Here is a 19,496-nt window from a genome sequence, read left to right as displayed (position 1 = left end):
TTACCCAGCAAATTGGGACGTCTAAAGGCCTCTGCTTCCCTTGCGAGGGCAGAAAACAGAGGTGCCTCCCAAAAACATAGGCAAACGCAGTAGAAAAATCCAGCACAGTCATAAACAATGTACTGCGTAGACACATGCAGCGGGCTATCCATAACGTATGCAACTTAACTGAAGTGCATTCAAGCGAACGTACATAACAGAAAGCAGCAAGACAAATGTGGAAGGTTATAACGAGAAGTATACCGTAATTATTAAAAACAAAACAAAGGGTCCGCAGGTGAACAAGGCTCTTTAAAAATGCAGCGTGATACAAAAAGACCGTTCCTGCGACCCTGCGGGGGGATTTGGATACTCCTGTTTGCAATGTCAGCACGAATGCCATCTGGACTTGAGGCCGTTCATGGAGCAGACATGAATCAATATTTATCCACGTGCGTGCGCGTGACTCGCCAGAAGCCTTTCGACCATTCTTCAGTCGTGCACAGAAATAAAGAAACGCCGTTCAAAGCATTAACTGTATAGTAAACAGAGAAAAAAAAAAGCGCGTTTGTGTCGCTACCACAGTGCTAATCATCGGTCTTGTTCCACATCAATCAGCGCACCAATCAGACGCGGAAGTGGAGCCGAGCCGGCGCCTATATGCCCACTGCGCAGCTCGCTCGTCAGCATGGCGCCAGGCGCGCGCTTGAAAAGCGGCCCCTTTTGTGCGCCTCATCAAAGGGTTCGCATTCACCCGCAAAGTGTTCGCGCGATTCACTGCGCGATGTGAATGTTCGCGCAGGCATCGGCTCATCTGGATTTCAATTGCGGCTCGACATAGCTTCCCATTATATTACGAGCAGTGCTTTATTATCAGGCAGTAATTTCACGCGGCGCTTTTCTGAACCAATTCTAGCTGTCGAAATGTTTACGCGAGTGGGAATATGAAATGAGTGGAAAATGAAATTTTGTTTTTATTGAAAGGTTTGCCTTGCGGCATAAAACGCCTCGTAAGTGCAAGTTATATATGCCTGTATGTTTGGTTATGTCCGGTAAAATCTCATTAGTATGTATGGTGCAGACCATAGATCCACAAGTTGTATAGTCAGGTGGGCGGCTTTTCAGGTGACAGGTATGGACGCTTGCTTAGTGCAGTCTGGTACAATTTCGCAAGAGGTGCGCAGATCTGTGCGGGCGTCGAGGACAAAAACGGCAGGTTGCGCCGAAGCCTGGCTTACAATCCGGAGCCTACAGACACGCTGCAGTTGACGTCAATGGAGCACCCGCACGTATCCTTCTTAACGCAACCTCCTCGCGGCGAGAAAGACCGGGCAGGAGGTGGACTCCCTTGTTTGATAGTCACGTGATTGTGGTTGTTGCGTGAAGAGTGGCAGTGAATATATAACTGGTGGTTGGTAACTGGCTGTGTCTGCCGGGATGTGTCCTGGTGAAGATGAACGCTGCAGCCAAACAGTTTGCACTGTGTACGGGAACATCGACACTTCGCGATGCCCTTTGTCTGCGAAAGGCTATCTGTTCAGTACCTTGCGAAGGAGTTTCATGGCTCCGGTCCAATCTGTGTGTATAACTAGTTTTGATGTTTCTTGTAGTGGTATTGATCACAAGGGGGTCAATGGCTTATATATGGCCTGCAGCTCGGCGAATATAAACGGTGGTGCCCGCGGGACGAGATAGTAGCATGTTTGGGACGAGACTATGATGGGACAATTAGTGCAGTAGAAATTGCTTGGCCGACGTGACAGGGGCATCGACAAAATTGTGCACATTACCAATGTCTAAAATAAAATCAATGCAATTCTTGCTCTTCTCCGATTCGTGTTCTGAAAGCCTTTACCTTTTGCGAGTCGGTCAGGCTGGGCAATCCAGTGTGTAAAGTTCTATAAATGCCAGAAATATTCGAGAAAATGAATATATAATGCCACCGGCCAATTACTGCGTGCATGGGCCTTCCGTATCTATGCCCCAAAATTTTATCCACGTAGGATGTGGAGACATAATTCACGACAGCGTGCGTTCCATCTCGCATCACGCGGTGTCTTCTCGCGCGGTCTAAGCTATTTTTCGTTCAACGTGGACAAAATCGGTTCAGTAGGACATTCCGCGTATCTGACTGGCTGCCTAAATGTTCACCTGCAAGCTTTGCTAGCTCACTGATGAACCTGAAGGTGAGATTGTAGAACATAGCACCACTGGCGTCATACGAAAGCAAGAAAAAAAAAGAGCCTTTGGTAGAGACATGAAACTGGGAAGCGTGCAAGCAAATAAAAAAAAAAAAAACCTCTTTTCCGTCTCGTGCCCCCGGCTTTGTCAGACATGACAGAGGCGCGCCGGAGCATACAACCGCGCACAGAAAGACAATCGAACAACGACACCCACACGCCATATATTCAATACACCATAACCCCGAAATAGTAAAATAAAACAAACAAACAGACGAACAAACAAATGCGCAAACAGACAAGCAAGCAAGGACGGTGCGCACGCGAGTGAGCGCGAGACATCGACTCGTGATCGATGCATAGCGCTGAACAAAGCGGTCCGATGCAGACGACACTGGCTGTCTAGAGGCGCCTCGATATCCCGAATCCGACCGAGGCGTATCAATGATCCGAAGGGCTTTGCCTAACTCGCTTCTTTTTCCGCATCTATTTCTCCGCCATTTTACTTCTGACTCAGTTTTGTGCTCTATCCTTTTCTTCTATTGTTCGACGACACACGTACCACGCTGCGGCAGCGGTGTCTCGGGGGGGGGAAAAGCCACATAACCTCTGTAAGGACTCACCCTAACCCTAGGCCGTTCTCTTCTTTCTCTTTCGCTTGCTACCGGGGACAGCTTCGGGCCTCGGTGTATTCACTCCTGACTCGGTCGAGGCTTCACCGTGTTCCCCGGCACGGTTGTGTGCTTCTTCTGTACTGCATCGACATTACTTCCTTTCTTCCTAACGTTGTTGCTGTCGCCGGTACCTAGCTCAGACGATTTCTTCCTGCATTCTCTCAGCAGCAAAGCACTGCGGGCCATGGGCATGACAATGACGATGACAATGGCGATGCCGATGCTACCCGGCGTGCCTGCGGAGCTGCATTCCCACACTGGGTGCCGGAGAGAGCTAGCTTGGCGGTATTGATTGAGCAATGCGACCGCCTGAGACACCAATCTTGCATCTTTTGTTACGTAAAAATCATCAGATTCGCTCAGCTCCGACAGCGGTACCTTGGTGTTCTGATTTGTTTTTTCAATACTTCTTATTTGCTCCCAAGGCTCGGAGCAAAACCGGGGTGCATGGTATGACCAAAAAAAAAAAAAAAAAAAGGACGACTTTGATCACAAAGCGAAGAAACTTGCGTGAGATGGCATCAAAATTATTGTTTAGATCCAGAACCATTGCGACTGAACTCTACATTATTAAATGATTGCCTGCTTCACGATATACGCAAAGAAATTGGCGCCACACCAACATATCGGATTAGTGCCTGCTTTTGTAGACGTATTTCTATTCCTAGAGTTTTCTTTTCGGAGCTCTAGAACAAGCCGATACAAAATACAGGTAGCTGTCCAGCAATTTCAACTTAAAAATATATAATGGGGTTTCACGTGCCAAAAGCACCTTCTGATTATGAGGCATGGCTTAGTGGAGGACTCCGGAAATTTCGACCACCTGGGGCTCTTTAACGTGCACCTAAATCTAAGCACACGGGTGTTTCCGCATTTCGCCCCCATCGAAATGCGGCCGCCGTGGCCGGGCAATTTCAACTATAGAATAGAAGGTTGAAATCCAAATATATAATTGCCCAATATCTGCGCTTTCTAGACTATTGACTACATTGTCATATGGTTTAGGTAATTCTACATTTTTCCCAGGTTCTCACTACCGTTGAGCAAAGTCAAATGAAATCAAATATACTTGGTGAGTCAGTCAATAAGTCAACCAGTCGCAGTCGGTCAGTCGGTCGGTCGGTCGGACGTTTGGTCCGTCAGTCCATCCGAGCAAGAATCGTCACAAAAATTTCATTTAAAATTTTGTATACTTGCATCTTCAATCCATAGCGCTAACTAAAGATGCGCAAACACTGATAATCAGACTTGATGACGAAGTACTGATGAGAGACAGAGCTATCCTGTGTTGATCCTGTCCTGCTAGGCCATTTCCCTGCGTTCCTGACGACCCAGTTCATACGAGGTTCATCTTCCCAGTCTCGCCAACTGTCGGGGGAAATTCGCTTCGCGCGTGTCGGCGCTTTCGCTGCCCGGCTTTTCTGGTGCGTTATGGCTTCAATAAATAGGATTTCGCGAAAGATCATCCCCAGATTTACTGCGACCTCGCGAACCTCATTTCCAGCGTGCTTAGCGTTGGACTTAGGCGAGGAATGGGATATCCGCTAGAGCGTGCTTGTGAAAGCGTCCTTCTTTTGTTTTCGTTCCTTTCCGCAGACTCAGTTCTCCGTAACTGTTCGGTGAAATGGAATAGTTGCGAAACAGCAGAAAAGGCTCTTAGTAGACGGCGAAGAAAAGCTGTTTTCTGAGCGTGGGCGAGTCACTAGCTACTGATTATTTCAAGTCTTATCAATGATAGGAAAAGAAATGAGATTATATAAACGCCGCTAAGCAGGTTGCTGTCTAGGTTTGTTTTAAATTGCATAAGCGCGTATAAACAATATTAATTACGTAACCAAATGGACACAGCATCTATACTTTTGCTTATAAACTAGTCGTCAAAGATAAGACAATTACGATGCAGTACGCAAAGGAAAGTGCTTCTAGTTTCGCAGTCGAAACAGTTGTTTGAAAGTGCACTGGCTAGACGATAACGATGCGGACACGAAAACAATAAATCTGGAAGCGTACGGTATTTCGCTTTGAAGCCCTGAAGATTCACACAGCCAAAAAAGCGCCTGTCTCAACAAGAAAGTACACCCAACAAGTCCCAAGATTACCTTAATACTTTTGTTATTCTGTTCCCACTCCACCTGGTGTTTTCTCTTTTCTCTTCAACATTTATTACTATTTATTACTGAAGGAGGCCAGAATTAAGAATGTGCGTCCCATACCGCGTTTTAAAGGAATCAGCTGCAATAATAATGCACAAGACACCAGAAATACAATATACTACACTCATAAACACAGCGCAGAATAAATCAAACAACGCATAAGATTTGTGAAAGGTGGTATGCACAATGTGCATGAATGCTCTGTGTGAAATATAATACAGCTAAGGACAATTTTTCATGAACTCGCTCTTTCGATATTTAATTCTGCTTTAAATTCTCGCAGACATTGAATTCTTCATGCTTACAATGACTCGCCATTGAAAGTGCTGGTACACGATTGTTCGTGGGATATATTACCGTCACTTGTAGACCATTTCTGTACAAAAAAAAAAGAAAAAATAAGATGTCATTGTGACGCGAATGATGTCATTCGTAATAATATTCTTTTCTGATATCATCAAAACGTCCCTCCATAAAAAATGGAAGCTCTAAATATTCTTATAGAAAGGACACTAGGGCGTGGAATGTTGAGGCATCTTTCCTCCCCACATTGACAAGTACAATACGACATGTTAATTAAGGCCTGTACTAAACGCCTGTCAAACGACGAAGAAGTACTCAATCCAAATCAGCAGGATTTTTCCGTCTGAATATACGAGGGGTAACCTTTAGGCGGCTGCCCACATCAACATCTGGCAATGCCCTTGCACAAGTATCAATCAATCAATCAATCAATCAATCAATCAATCAATCAATCAATCAATCAATCAATCAATCAATCAATCAATCAATCAATCAATCAATCAATCAATCAATCAATCAAGCGATCAATTATTCAATCAATCAATCAGTGTTTGCAAATCGTTCCTTTATATGCTCCCCTCGACGCCTGCAAGCACAAAACGTAGAAGGTGAACCTAACACAGACGCCGCTCTGCGCTCCCAAAAAGGCAACTATACGGTACGTTATTCGGGGGTATCTCGGTCTCTTTGGGTCAGCCTGGGTTCAAACAAATTCGTCTTACGTATCGTTGTAACCACAATGGTATTATGGCTCAAGCGCGTTCCGTGAGACGTCCACTTTGGTTAGTGATAACCCGGGAAGGAGTTTCGGACTTTCAGATGGTGCAGCATGAACACTGCGGTAACTTGCAAGCCACGCTGAAAATATGCAAAGAATGTTCTCCATGTGGTCTTTCTTCTGCGTATATCAAGGAAGAACAGTGCACCTTAGCATTGGTGTTTGTTCCGTACAAACAGTTATAGGTGTTTTGCTAACATTACTTATTTTGCTTGAACATTACATCCTTATTCGCAACTATCTGCAGAAGTCACCGGAAAAGCATTGCATTAGAACGACAAGTGCAACACAGCAATAACTGTTGAGAAGAAGGACTGCGAAAAAAACTGGACAGAAAACACTGAGAATAAAACATCCCTAGGCAGAAATTTAATTTCAAGGCGTTTAATGCTACATGTTGCTGTCAGACGCTGGAGTAGTCTCAGGAAATCCGTCCCTTGAGGATTTATGTACATCAAAGTATTCAAACAGCAATAGATTCCGGTGAACACCACAAGATATTAGGATAACACTCGACAGTGTGCTAGAAAAAAAAATGCTTGGTTTGAAACCTCTGCACCATGTGATAATAAGTGTGCCGTTAAATACGCAGTACGTTGTAGTAGAAGATGCCTTGGCGAAGTTAAGCAGGTTATGAGCAAAAGCGCGAAAAGAAAGAATAAATTCGGATATTTTAGACTAATTTTCAGACGGGCGCGCTGCTTTCTGTGTCGCGTTTATTGATCTACTTATCCGCCTCCGCCCTTAATTTCTGGGATAGCTTTGTTGAAAACAACCGCTAACACCGTAATGTCACTGCCAAGTCAAGCACACATGTTATTCGGGTCTTCTTTGAAAACGAATCGTATCGGACGAGTGTATCTTCACCTTTCGTATTGAATGTTATTTTAGGTTATGAGTCACGTCCGTCGCGTGTACACCTCGTACAAAGACGCGGCCGCGACCGTTATCCTAGACACGAGCGCATCTGCATGGTTAGTAGTTCTTGCAACTAGCGCACGCTTTCCCGCCCCCTGTGCCCGGACGTGACTGCTGCCGAAGGCGCGACGCTCAATGACCGTAAGTATGGAGGCGCAAAAAGTGTTAAGAGGCTTGCAACACGCGGCCTACCAAGCTTGCCCGCTGCCGAGCAGTTTCTATATGTAGAAAGCCTAAGGGAGACCAAGAAATAAAGTTCATCAATACTAAAACAAAAGTTACAAACGTTCATTTCGGTCAGGTAAATTAAGACATCTTGATCAGGCGTTTCGCCAGCAGCCATTCTCATCAGCAAAGTGAACTGGTTTACTATATTGAGGCTATAGGTTATGTGCATCAGAAGGAAAAATGGAGGGAAAAGTTTGAAAGGTTGGCGCCATGTGTAGCTGTACAATGTTGAAGGTTCAATGCTCACAACAGAATGTGATGGCATTAAGCCAGAAACAGACCTGGAAGGCACAAATAGCAGGGATGCAATAAAATTGAACAGCACCAAAGAAAATGTAATCATCATCATCATCATCATCATCATCATCATCATCATCATCACCTGGTTACGCCCACTGCAGGGCAAAAGCCTTTCCCATACTTCTCCAACTACCCCGGTCAGGTACTAATTGTGGCCATGTTGTCCCTGCAAACTTCTTAATCTCATCCGCCCACCTAACTTCCTGCCGCTCCTTGCTACGCTTCCCTTCCCTTGGAATCCAGTCCGTAACCCTTAATGACCATCAGTTTCCACCCATTTATTTTTCTTGATTTCAACTGAGATGTCATTAACTCGTGTTTGTTCCCTCACCCAATCTGCTCTTTTCTTATCCCTTAACGTTACACTTTTCATTCTTGTTTCCATAGCTTGTTGTGTCATCCACAATTTAAGTAGAACCCTTTTCGTAAGCCTCCAGGTTTCTGCCCCGTACGTGAGTACTGGTAAGACACAGCTGTTATACACTTTTCTCTTGAGGGATAATGGCAACCTGCTGTTCATCATCTGAGAATGCCTGCCAAACGCACCCCAGCCCATTCTTATTCTTCTGATTATTTCAGTCTCATGATCCGGATCCACGGTCACTACCTGTCCTAAGTAGATGTATTCCCTTACCACTTCCAGTGCCTCGCTACCTATCGAAAACTGCTGTTCTCTTCCGAGGCTGTTAAACATTACTTTAATTTTTTCTGCAGATTAATCTTTAGACCCACCCTTCTGCTTTGCCTCTCCAGGTCAGTGAGCATGCATTGCAGTTGGTCCCCTGAGTTACTAAGCAAGGCAATATCGTCAGCGAATCGCAAGTTACTAAGGTATTCTCCATTAACTCTTATACCCAATTCTTCCCAATCCAGGTCTCTGAATACCTCCTGTGAACACGCTGTGAATAGCGTTGGAGAGATCGTATCTCCCTGCCTGACGCTTTTCTTTATTAGGATTTTGTTGCTTTCTTTATGGAGGACTACAGTGGCTGTGGAGCCGCTATAGATATCTCTCAGTATATTTACATACGATTCGTCTACACCCTGATTCCGTAATGCCTCCATGACTGCTGAGGTTTCGACTGAATCAAACGCTTTCTCGTAATCAATGAAAGCTATATATAAGGGTTGGTTATATTCCACATATTTCTCTATCACCTGATTGATAGTGTGAATATGGTCTATTGTTGAGTAGCCTTTACGGAATCCTGCCTGGTCCTTTGATTGACGGAAGTCTAAGGTGTTCTTGATTCTACTTGCAATTACCTTAGTAAATACTTTGTAGGCAACAGACAGTAAGCTGATCGGTCTATAATTTTTCAAGGCTTTGGCGTTCCCTTTCTTATGGATTAGAATTATGTTGATGTTCTTCCAAGATTTCGGCACGCTTGAAGTCATGAGGCATTGCGTATACAGGGTAGCCAGTTTTTCTAGAACAATCTGCCCACCATCTTTCAACAAATCTGCTGTTACCTGATCCTCCCCAGCTGCCTTCCCCTTTGCATAGCTCCCAAGGCTTTCTTTACTTCTTCCGGCGTTACTTGTGGGATTTCAAGTTCCTCTAGACTATTCTCTCTTCCATTATCGTCGTGGGTGCCACTGGTACTGTGTAAATCTATATAGAACTCCTCAGCCACTTGAACGATCTCATCCATATTAGTAATGATATTGCCGGCTTTGTCTCTTAACGCATACGTCTGATTCTTGCCTATTCCTAGTTTCTTTTTCACTGCTTTTAGGCTTTCTCCGTTCCTGAGAGCATGTTCAATTCTACCCATATTATACTTCCTTATGTCAGCTGCCTTACGCTTGTTGATTAACTTGGAAAGTTCTGCCAGTTCTACTCTAGCTGTAGGGATCGACGCTTTCATACATTCGCGTTTCTTGATCAGATCTGTGGTCTCCTGCGATAGCTTACTGGCATGCTGTCCAACGGACTTACCACCGACTTCTATTGAGAAAAGACTGGACGATATGTGAAGACCGACAGACTAAATCTGTTAAGGCGAAAAAGAAGTACACGACACACGTTTTTCCCTATATGGCACGGTGACCCCTGCCAACACACTGATGTAATGAGAAAGCGAGTATAGATACACACACACACACACACACACACACACACACACACACACACACACACACATATATATATGTATATATATATATATATATATATATATATATATATATATATCGATTGTATTGCAAAGCTGCCTGGCATTATATGTTATTATATATTTCTGTTCCAGGTGATGCCATTAAACATTAATTTGACGCCACTTCAGTAGGCCAATTCTCGTTTGATCTTACTCAGCATGACATGAATGCGGTGGTCGTAGGGAGGACACAAACACAATTGTACATGAACGGAAGCCGCTTAACTGCTCTAAAAACGGGTGTGAAGCGTTGCGTATAGTGATCTTAAGTGAATAGTTCTCTCTATCCGTCCAACTGTGGAAACACAGCAGGGGACACATTTCAAATCGTGATTTCTTAGTTACAGCGCATATTTATTTTCCTTCTCTCTCGTTTACCTATCTTTTTGACGTCACATGAATTTATTGACACTCGTGTTAGATTATGTCAAAGCGAGAAGTATGATTTTGAGTTAACTTTGTTTTAGTGTGTAATTAGTGTTCTTCTGTGACTGGACTTTGTGTTATGATTTGCAGTTGATTTTTAGTTTAGTGTGTTTGAGTCAATTATTTTTTTTAACGTCTATGTAAAAGAAAGTAGCCGGCGCCAACTAAAAGCGACATCTCCTAAGCACCATATAAAAAAAAGAAGCAAGAAGTGTGTAGATTTTTCATGTCAAAGCAGCAATACGTTTAAACTTTGTTTTCGTTTAAATAACCATATTTCGTTCTTTGCCCATAGAGTCTAGGCTTTACATGCCATTATTGTTAATACTATATTGTCTAGCAATTGTCTGAAGCTGAATAATATTGCTGGTTACATTTTCGTTTATCTTTTTTTGTGTGTGTTAGATGAGGTGAGTGTTAGATTGAAGAGCGTGGCTCAATCGCCACCAGTGTTTGTGAGTGGTGGCACTGGCTAACATTCCCAGGGTTAGTTCTAGTAGTAAGACACAAATACCCCAGCAAGTGGATGGGAAAACAGCGCCGTGGTAGCTCGATTGGTAATAGCATTGAACGCGTAATGCGAAGACGTGGATTCGTATCCCACATGCGGCCAGCTGCTTTTTCATCTACTTTCATTTCTATTAATTTACCATTCCTTTACTTCAATTAGTAAGTACAAGTAATTTCCCCTATGTTTTCCTTGGTGTCTTTGTTTGTTGGCTTCTTATGCTATATATATACCGAGATCTTCGTCGCTGCCATTCACGAACGCATGAAAATAGAAGAGAGCGACAAAGAGAGATGAAGAGAAAAGTCAGGGAGGTTAACCAGATATTAGTGTCCAGTTTGCTAATGCAATTAGAAAATTGCGGATGTACTTATACAAGTGTACGATTATCGTTTTCCATCAAGCATTTTTTATGCTCTCCTACTAGTTCATCGTCTAATTTGATCCACGTTATAGAGCTTTTAATGTTTATGTCGCTGACATAAATTTCAATCGTATAAAGACACATGACCCAGAAAAGTAAATAAAACCAGAAAGCGAGAAAGAAAACAAGATGCACCTATTCATGAATAGGAAAGACAATACGAACCCTTTATTTTGCGTAATAATAAATTGCACTTGCACCAAATCTTCCAACATAAACGAGGCCCGTGGCGAATTCATAATATCATAGGCTCGCTGTTCACCAGTCTGCCAAACCGGTCTTTCGATGTTAAAAGTAGCAACAAATGAGCAGCGTAAGCACGCCACAACCAAGGCTCTGCGAGCCAATTTCTCTCACGGCTTTCCCATACCTCTTTAAGTGCGAGTTTCTTGTCTTTTATACTTTATTCTATGACGTCACCTAGGACAGAAAGTGTTTGCCATTAGGCTAGGCCAGCGAGCATCACAGGATGCAAGAGCACGTCATTCCGCTTGATCGCTATGCTAATCATCGTCTCGTGATCAACGCTGTTCTGGCATTTGCGCTTCGACTTTTTGTCTCCTCTTGTCCACCCATCACCTACATCGCATCCTACCACGAAAACGCAATCGAAAGTACGAGCTCCTCGTAGAGTAAAATATTAAGGCTCAGCTTGTTTGACGACACTCTTGTGTTGTTGTGCATCGAAGTGTGAAACGATCATTGGAATACGATGTGCGTGTGAGGCAGGGGACAAAGCGCGGCTAGTAGCTGTACACATGGCGTAGAGCTGAAGGCGCAGTGTGGTATATAGCGCTTCTAAGCCTCGTGAGTAATGTTCTCGCTAAGGTATCGTTTCTATCTTAGGGTAATTTATCTAGTAGTTTGATTATTTTCGTTTTTTAGTTTGCCTGATTTTTTATATGTTATTTCTGGATCTGCTTGTGTGTCTAGGGAACATCGTGCGCATGTTTTGCTGTGCTTTTTTTGCGCCTACTCTAACTTGAGCGCTGTGTTTTGAGTGGTCGAAAAGTAAAAGAGAAACCAGCTGGAGTTTGGGTCTGCAAAATCAGAGGTCTGGCTCTTATAGGGCGCTTTCTAGCGTACTGCTATACATCACAGGAAGAAAAAGAAATGTTCGTTGGAACAAACGTTGTCATGTTGTTAAAAAACAAAAGGCTCGAACGCTGACTGTAAAAGGGGAACGAAAAGTGCACTTATAGCACCAGAGCCCATAACTTCCACTCCGTGTAGTTCCTTCGGTGTATTACACGGAGACTGATTTTTCTCCATTTTTTATTCCTGAATGTTAAGCTATCAAAAAAGAAAGAAATAAAGGAAGAAAAAGAAATAACGATAGCAAAAAAAAAAAGAAAGCCCTTAGATGGTAACCGGGTGTCGATGCACATTGTAAATAAGGCCATTCCAAACTGGGCAAATAACCTCACAGAAGTAGTAGCCGGCAATATTTTTTGTTGTTGTTCGTTACGTTGCCTACCTATCGCGCGAAGGCTACAGTGGGATGGTTAAAACAGCTCCTGTTCTCTAAATGTTTGGTGCACATTTCATTATTGCATAATTCTAAATGAATTCATGTAAAAAAAAAAAAGAAAAAGAAAGAAAGAAAGAGATAGGTGACCACGACTTCGACATCTCAGTCAGCTTTCATAATTTCTATCTGTCTCGCAGATTCATCGCGGCATCTCTCGTCCTCGGCCATGCTGACGCCGGCTGTCCGGCTGACGACACTGACCGCCACCGAAGACGGAGGCGGTGACGCAACCGCCGAGAGCCTCCGACAACGCAAGGCTGTGGCGGACGAGAGCGAGGCTCGACTTAGCGACGACATGTGGCCTCCCACGAGTCGCCTGTTCCCATCCTTTGACAACAGCACGGAGCGCAATGTCACGTCGCAGCTCGGACAGACCGCCTACCTCCACTGCATCGTCAACAACCTTGGCGATAAGACGGTGCGTGCTCACTCCAGTTCTCTCTGTGCGTCTTAAATCGAGTTCCTCTCTGCGTCATGAAGTTCTCGTCTTGTTCAGTTCGAATATTGCTTAATTGGAATGACAGGGTGTTATTTACTGAAGCAGGGTGTGAGACCATGCTAGTTGGTATTCCATGCTGAAGTGATTAGCGCAAGAGTGGACACGGAACACAAAAAGGTAACAAGGACAAGCGCAAACTTCCAACTGGTGTTTATTACAAAAAGGTACGTATATATACTGCCGAGCACTGGATCATAATCAGTTGCAATCTTGCAAGACAACATGGTCACCACAAATAAACAAGAGCCCACCATGGCCGGGCCAAGGCTTGAGGCGGCCTCCCACATACAGACCACATGAATGCAAATTCTTTAGCAGTCAATGCTAGGGATGGTTTGCTAACGCAGTTTCCTTCTGCGACAGCCGCTACCTCAATGATGAGTCTAGTGTTTTCCTGCCCGTCGCTTGCTATTATTTCTGTTTCTTCAAAGAGTGGATGATATTTGCATTGGGAGTAATTGATCGCAAGGACATCCTCTCTCCCTTATTGAACTTTCTCATTATGTTCCTGTAGTCTCAGGTTTAGGCACCTTCCCGTTTGTCCCACGTAACGCTGCCCGCAGGAAAGAGGTATGTCATACACGACTCCTCTTGAGCATTCGACATCAGACAATCAAAACCATGCAACATTGCGCACAGAAAGGGTTTCGCCGAATGCTCAAGAATGCTTTGTGATGACCATGTTGTCTGGCACGATTGCAACTGATTATGATCCAGTTCGCGAGAGTATATATACATACCTGTTTGTAACATGCGCTTGTCCTTGTCGGCTTTTTGTGTCCCGTGTCCACTCTTGCGGTAGGCACTTCAGCATGTTATTTACTTACCTCTAAACCAGCTTTCTTTGAAGGTGGTTTACAAAAGCAATTGAGGCAAAGCCAGCCTGTATATTCCGAAACGCATGTGCAATTATATGGAAATTATAGATAAAAGATGTCAATATGGTTGCGTCCACAGCACCGTGTCGAAATTTTATGAGTTAGCATGCACTCTCGGCACTTTTTCGCGATAACTGATGACGTGATTTCAGGGCACACACACAAAAAAATGGATACACATCAGACTAAGGCCTACGAAAATTGCCTATTGCATAGAAAAACAACGAGTAGCTCGGCATAAAGAGAACATTCAGTAAGTCCATTTAGTTAGGTTAGTTCAGTTTACTAGAATTATGAACGGTGTTCTCTTCAATAAACGCTTACGCAGATTGTAAAAGTATAGGTAACTCAACTTCTCACATAGCATTGAGATGTAAAAACAAAATGTTCATGCAAGCATGAGGACACATCAGAGTGTCACATGCAGAAGTGGTGTATAAAGCAATTCATCAATAAATAAAGTAGGGTGAGTATGCAAAGGCAGAGCTTAAGGATGAAGCGTGAGTGCAAACTGCATCAAATGTGTGAAGACGGAGCGATAAAGGCTGCAATGCAGAAATCGTTTAAAACTGCCGTTGTAAGTTACTATTATATGAAAAAAATACCAATAAAAGCGCCCAACAATAACGACAATTATAAATTATGGCATTGAATTGACTTATGCGAATTTGCATTAGTCAATCCAATGCCTTTATTTATAATTGTCAGCATAAGTCCATTCAATCCTATTATTTGTTCCCTCTTCATTGCTCTGAAATATATTTTTTGTGAATGATTGGTTGTCAGGGAACTATTATCGTCAAAGCCAGGGGCACTAGATGTTTAACACCAGTAATTGCAGAAGATTATAATATATCATCACTCTAAATTCGTGGATATAATTAACAATAGTACCACTCTGATACCGGTAAGAGTCGTTTGTTATGTTCATCATAGGTACACCTTTGAAAAAAAAATATACGGACCATGAAGGTGCGGGTGTAAGTTATAAGAGCCTTCATGCTCTGAAACTACAAAGGGGCCTTGCAGCTGAACAGAACATAGAACAAGAAAAGTCTGAGGACACCTAAACATTTCTTATGAGTTGAGAATGCGAAACGATTAATGTCTAATTGAACGGCGCTCAGCGGTCCATCGAGTTTTCACTGCGAGTAATGTATTATAAGGGCACGTGCTGTCCGACCCAGCGAGCACTAGCAACCTGCGGCGCCAACGCCGCAAGCCATCGATGTGGCAATACCCGTCGGGCAACGCGTCGTGACGACGCCCTTTAACCTCACGCAGCACCTGGCACGCAGCAACTCAGCAGCAAGCATTCCTTTTCGCACGCTCTGCCAATGCCTCCTACATAACACGAGGCCTGTGCATTTCGATCCATGACGTCATGCGTCCTATGGGTTCGCTAGCAGGAACGCCATAGAATTTAATAGGGATGCTACCAACAAAGCCGCTTGTGATTTTGACGCCACCGCTTTCGTCCCGCAGGGCTTGACAATGGAAATTTCAGTCCAAGTAGCATGACGTCATAAAGCAGAGTGGACAGGCCTGCTATCTAGGAGGCCTTGGCTCTGCTCCGCCGAGGAGCGCTCGCGTTGAGAGCGAGGACGATGAGGCGTCGCGGCAATGCCATCTTCCCTCAAGCAAGACCTGGCGCGCTATTGCGGCAGCAGGTGTCCCCTTTCGCTCGCTGTGCTCCGTCAAGTCGCAGCTCGTGGCGGAGCGTCGGACCCAACGGTAACTCCGTCGACACGAAGCTCGTGATGTGGCGTTGCAGCCAATGGGAACTCTGCCGAGGCCTGCTCGGGACGTGTCGTCGCAACCAATGACAATGGGACCGTTTTGCTGCTGCAGATGACAAGACGCCGGCTTCCTCGCTCAATGGGCTATTTGACGCTTTCGCATCAAAATAAATTTACGTTTATCTACTTTCTCACTTTGAGAACGCGAGAAGAACGTTTTTTTTTTCTTCCTCTGTAAAAGAGGATAATTATCCTCACGAAGTGACATGAGCGTGAGTTAAGCGCAGCTGAACCTTCCTGCAAACGGAGAGAAATTAATTTCGATGCCCTAAAGACGCTTGAAGTACTTAAAAACGTGGACCCGTTTGCGAACCACTGAGGACGACAAATGGGTTCCACGTGCTGCGAACGATCGATCGCGTGTACAGTCACTTCGAAGGGACCCAACCCTGTTACTCGCAAATTGAAGGATAGAAAGACTAATGCTCGCTCAGCGTGACAGCGCTTATATTAGGTGCTTCCCGATACGTCTGAAGATAGGGAGTGATCTCATTACGCATGCATACAAAAGTGACCTGATATCCGTTGCCCTCGCTCGTCATATTCTCTCGGAGTGCAGCTACGTAAAAGTCCATAAACAACATAATATTCAGTAAGATACAATAAAAAAGCTACCATTGTCGAGGCTGTCTCTCATCTTTAGTCTTCTGTTTCGCTTCCCTCTTCTCGTATACTTTTGTGCGTTTTTGACAGCTCCGCGTATGGAATGCATCGATCTGCTGCAAAGGGCGACGTCCCCATCGATCACGTCCGCATTCGATGCACGTACGCTCCACAACAAGAGAGGGTAGAGAGAAAGGAGGAGAGGGTTTGCGAGTCACTTACAAGCTCGTTTAATCTGGAAATTTCCCTTTTTTACAAAGAGATAAGACGGACAAGGGAGAATACGGGTTTCAGAGCACTGAATTAGAGGGTGTCTCCACTCTCACATTTCTTGCGTCGACCTTACGGAAATTTAAGAACAACGTGATCTCGACGGAACAATAAAGGCGAGAACGGATTGATTTCTACGACCTCGGCAACCACGCTGCAGAAGAAGTCGGATTGATTTATCTGCGCGAGTGTGAATGCAATTTCCCAGTAAGAGGATTTGTGCTAGATATGTTGGTGCGCCGTACATGTAATTGGGGAGGAACTGAAAGAAGTCGAGACATCGGGAAATGAATCTATGTTTCCTGTTTTGAGGTGCGTTCGAACACTTGCTATTGTCGATTTTCCGAACTTTAAAGTGTCCGCTAGAAGCCATACATGCTTAAGAGTCATGTCACAATGCAATGAAAGATTTCTTAATTCCAGTTCTTAAGCCTTCCGCCTTCTTACTGTATTCGCTTTCTGTCTATATGTTCTGGATGCCGGGGCCTCGCGTAATAGCCTCTTACACGCCGCGTTTCTTGGTAACCATTGTTAGAGCTCGTACTTCTGCTAACATGGTTTCTGTTTTTTCCGCTTACCAACATATCCGTCTAAGCCTTTAAAACTGTTGGGTGAATTCTGCTAAATCAAGGAATAACATAGCAGCTCCTTAGTTTCACTTACCTATGTTCCTTATCAGAAGAAGACGTCACCAATTTGAAGAAGCATGTATTTATTTACCAAGAACGATCAGGAAAATTTCTGACATTACAAGGTGTCGGTAGCCTGCCTTTATTCATTAAATATAATCAATCTGTTCGTGAGGCGGATCTGCCGAATACTTTCTACTCATATGGTGCAATCCTTTGCATCCGCCATTTAATGAAACTAAAGCGTAGACCTACCAAACAGGAAACACATTTATTTCTCTTTCTTTCTTTTTTTGCATAGAAGTGAAAGGAAGTAGCCGGAGGTGTATTGTGTCCAACCTCTCCTGTTAGACCCCATTTAACCCTCCCTACGGAACGCTTTTAACCCCCCTACGGAGGTAGTGTGCATAGTTCCTTAAAGATCCAAGCGTGATTGGAGTTCTTTTCCTAGGCGCTTCTCGTTAGGAACGAATCGAAGCACACTGCCAGGAGAGATAGCTATACACTTTCATATCCATTGACCAGCTTTGCGCAATCGAACTGACGCCTCCTACCACTCTGCCATCAAGTTACATATACAGGCGTAGTAAATCTCCGCGCAGAAGGCTCACTCCAACTCTACGCGCCAAGGCGCTACACACTGTACAAAAACGCACATCCACTTCCAGAGGAGAAAGCGTGGAGGAGAGGTTTGCTCGTCAATTTGTTGCTATTGGCGCCAAGATGAGGAGCGGTGCTTGCCGAAGGCCCGTTGGCACGGAGCGATATTAAGACTGCGGGGGAATAGTGGAGAGGACGCGCGCGGATCGGGCGGTCGCTACGGCTGAGGAGAGGCGCGGGGTGCGGGGCGTCCAGCATCAGCGAGCGGCGACGACAGATCGAGGGGAGAGGCAACAACTGCGTCTCGCGCAAACGTTGCGGTCAGCTCCGGGGAGGAATTACTGGCGTTCCCACAGCGTCGTCGTCGTCGGCGGTGGCGGCGGCGGCTTACGCAAACAAAGTTACGTGTCCCCGAGAGTCGCTTTCGGGATTAGGTGTGGCGGTGGGCCTGCGGGAAGCGCCTGCGCGGCCGAGATTGGCGCGCGGCGCCTGCTCCTGAGTGTGATCTGCGGTGCGCTGGGATTAGCCGCAAATTGGATCCGAGCCGCTGTCGTCGAGCGCCTCGGCGCACACGCTGCCGACCTGCAGAGGCGGGCGCGCGAACGCGCGCGCTTGGCGGTGTGCCGACCCTGAGATGCCACTCTTCGAGCGCAGGCGGGCGGCCGGGGATCGAATGAGTCCGGGGTCGCGGTCGCCATTGAGAGGCGCCAGCGCGAAACGCTCGGCGAGCGCGGTAACAGCCAGTGCGTGGGACGGATGAGTTGCGGCTGATCGGGAAATAAGGCGCGCCGCGCAGCCGGCAACTTTTCATTGTGTTGCTGTTTCGTGCTTTTTTCAATTTCTTGGGCTGCCGCAAGCAATTAACCGGCGACGGACTCGTCTGGCTGCTCTGAGGGAAGCTGAGTGCGTGGCACGCAGTACGCTGCGTATTTGCGCGGACAAAGCCGCAGGTTAGTGCGCAGCTGAAACGACGAAGCCAGCAGTGAATGGAACGACGGGCAGCAGGCGAGCTCGCTGCTTCCGGTAACACTACCCTCGAAGTCTCGAAAGCAAAAATAAATAAAAGATGTTTACCAATTTACGTCATTTAGAATATAACGACGACTCTGAAGTAGGCGTTCTACCACAACTCCTAACAGCCTTCCGTTAGCTGTGAAAAAGTAGTTGAGGTATAGGCTAACTGTCAGAAGTTCACAGATTGGTTATAATGAGTTGCATAATTATAACATCTGAAAGTAAGCTCTTATAACCTCTAACGCAATCTACAGTATCCTTTAAAGGTTCTCATTAAATGTGCACACCATAAAAATGCGAACTCCTCCATTACTTATTTACATTATACCTTAAAAATGCACTAGGATAGATTAAACAAACAGCGTGCCTAGTCGTCCCCTCCAATCCAGGCATCTCTGGCCCAATATAGAGTAACTGCCACGTCAGAGAAGCAGATTAAAACTATTTATTGACGAGTGTTGCCTACAGGCAGAATACCAGAAAATTGTTTATTTCTTGTGGCGTGTCCGTATCGAGCACGAAGTTTCTGTCTTTGGCTAACATTGAATGAGAGGTAGCCATTGTCATTTGCTGGTTTAGAGCAGAAACGCAGGAGAAGGAAGAAGTTTGGCACGCGAGTCTTTCTTTTCAAAGCCCGGTGAGA

General features: G+C 45.0%; 1 protein-coding gene across 1 annotated transcript in view; it reads left to right on the top strand.

Moving 5' to 3' along the window:
• LOC126542480 (zwei Ig domain protein zig-8-like) overlaps positions 1-19,496 on the top strand; it is a 268,423-nt gene that overhangs the window by 187,843 nt on the left and 61,084 nt on the right. Inside the window, exon 2 of the mRNA XM_050189566.3 lies at positions 12,699-12,979. Coding sequence (XP_050045523.1) covers positions 12,699-12,979 — 281 coding nt within the window. The remainder of the gene's footprint in view (positions 1-12,698; positions 12,980-19,496) is intronic.

This window comes from Dermacentor andersoni, chromosome 2 (genome assembly GCF_023375885.2).
Source record: "Dermacentor andersoni chromosome 2, qqDerAnde1_hic_scaffold, whole genome shotgun sequence".
Lineage (NCBI taxonomy): Eukaryota > Metazoa > Arthropoda > Arachnida > Ixodida > Ixodidae > Dermacentor > Dermacentor andersoni.
Note: the sequence above shows the minus strand (reverse complement) of the source record. Positions and strands in the feature narration are given on the sequence as shown.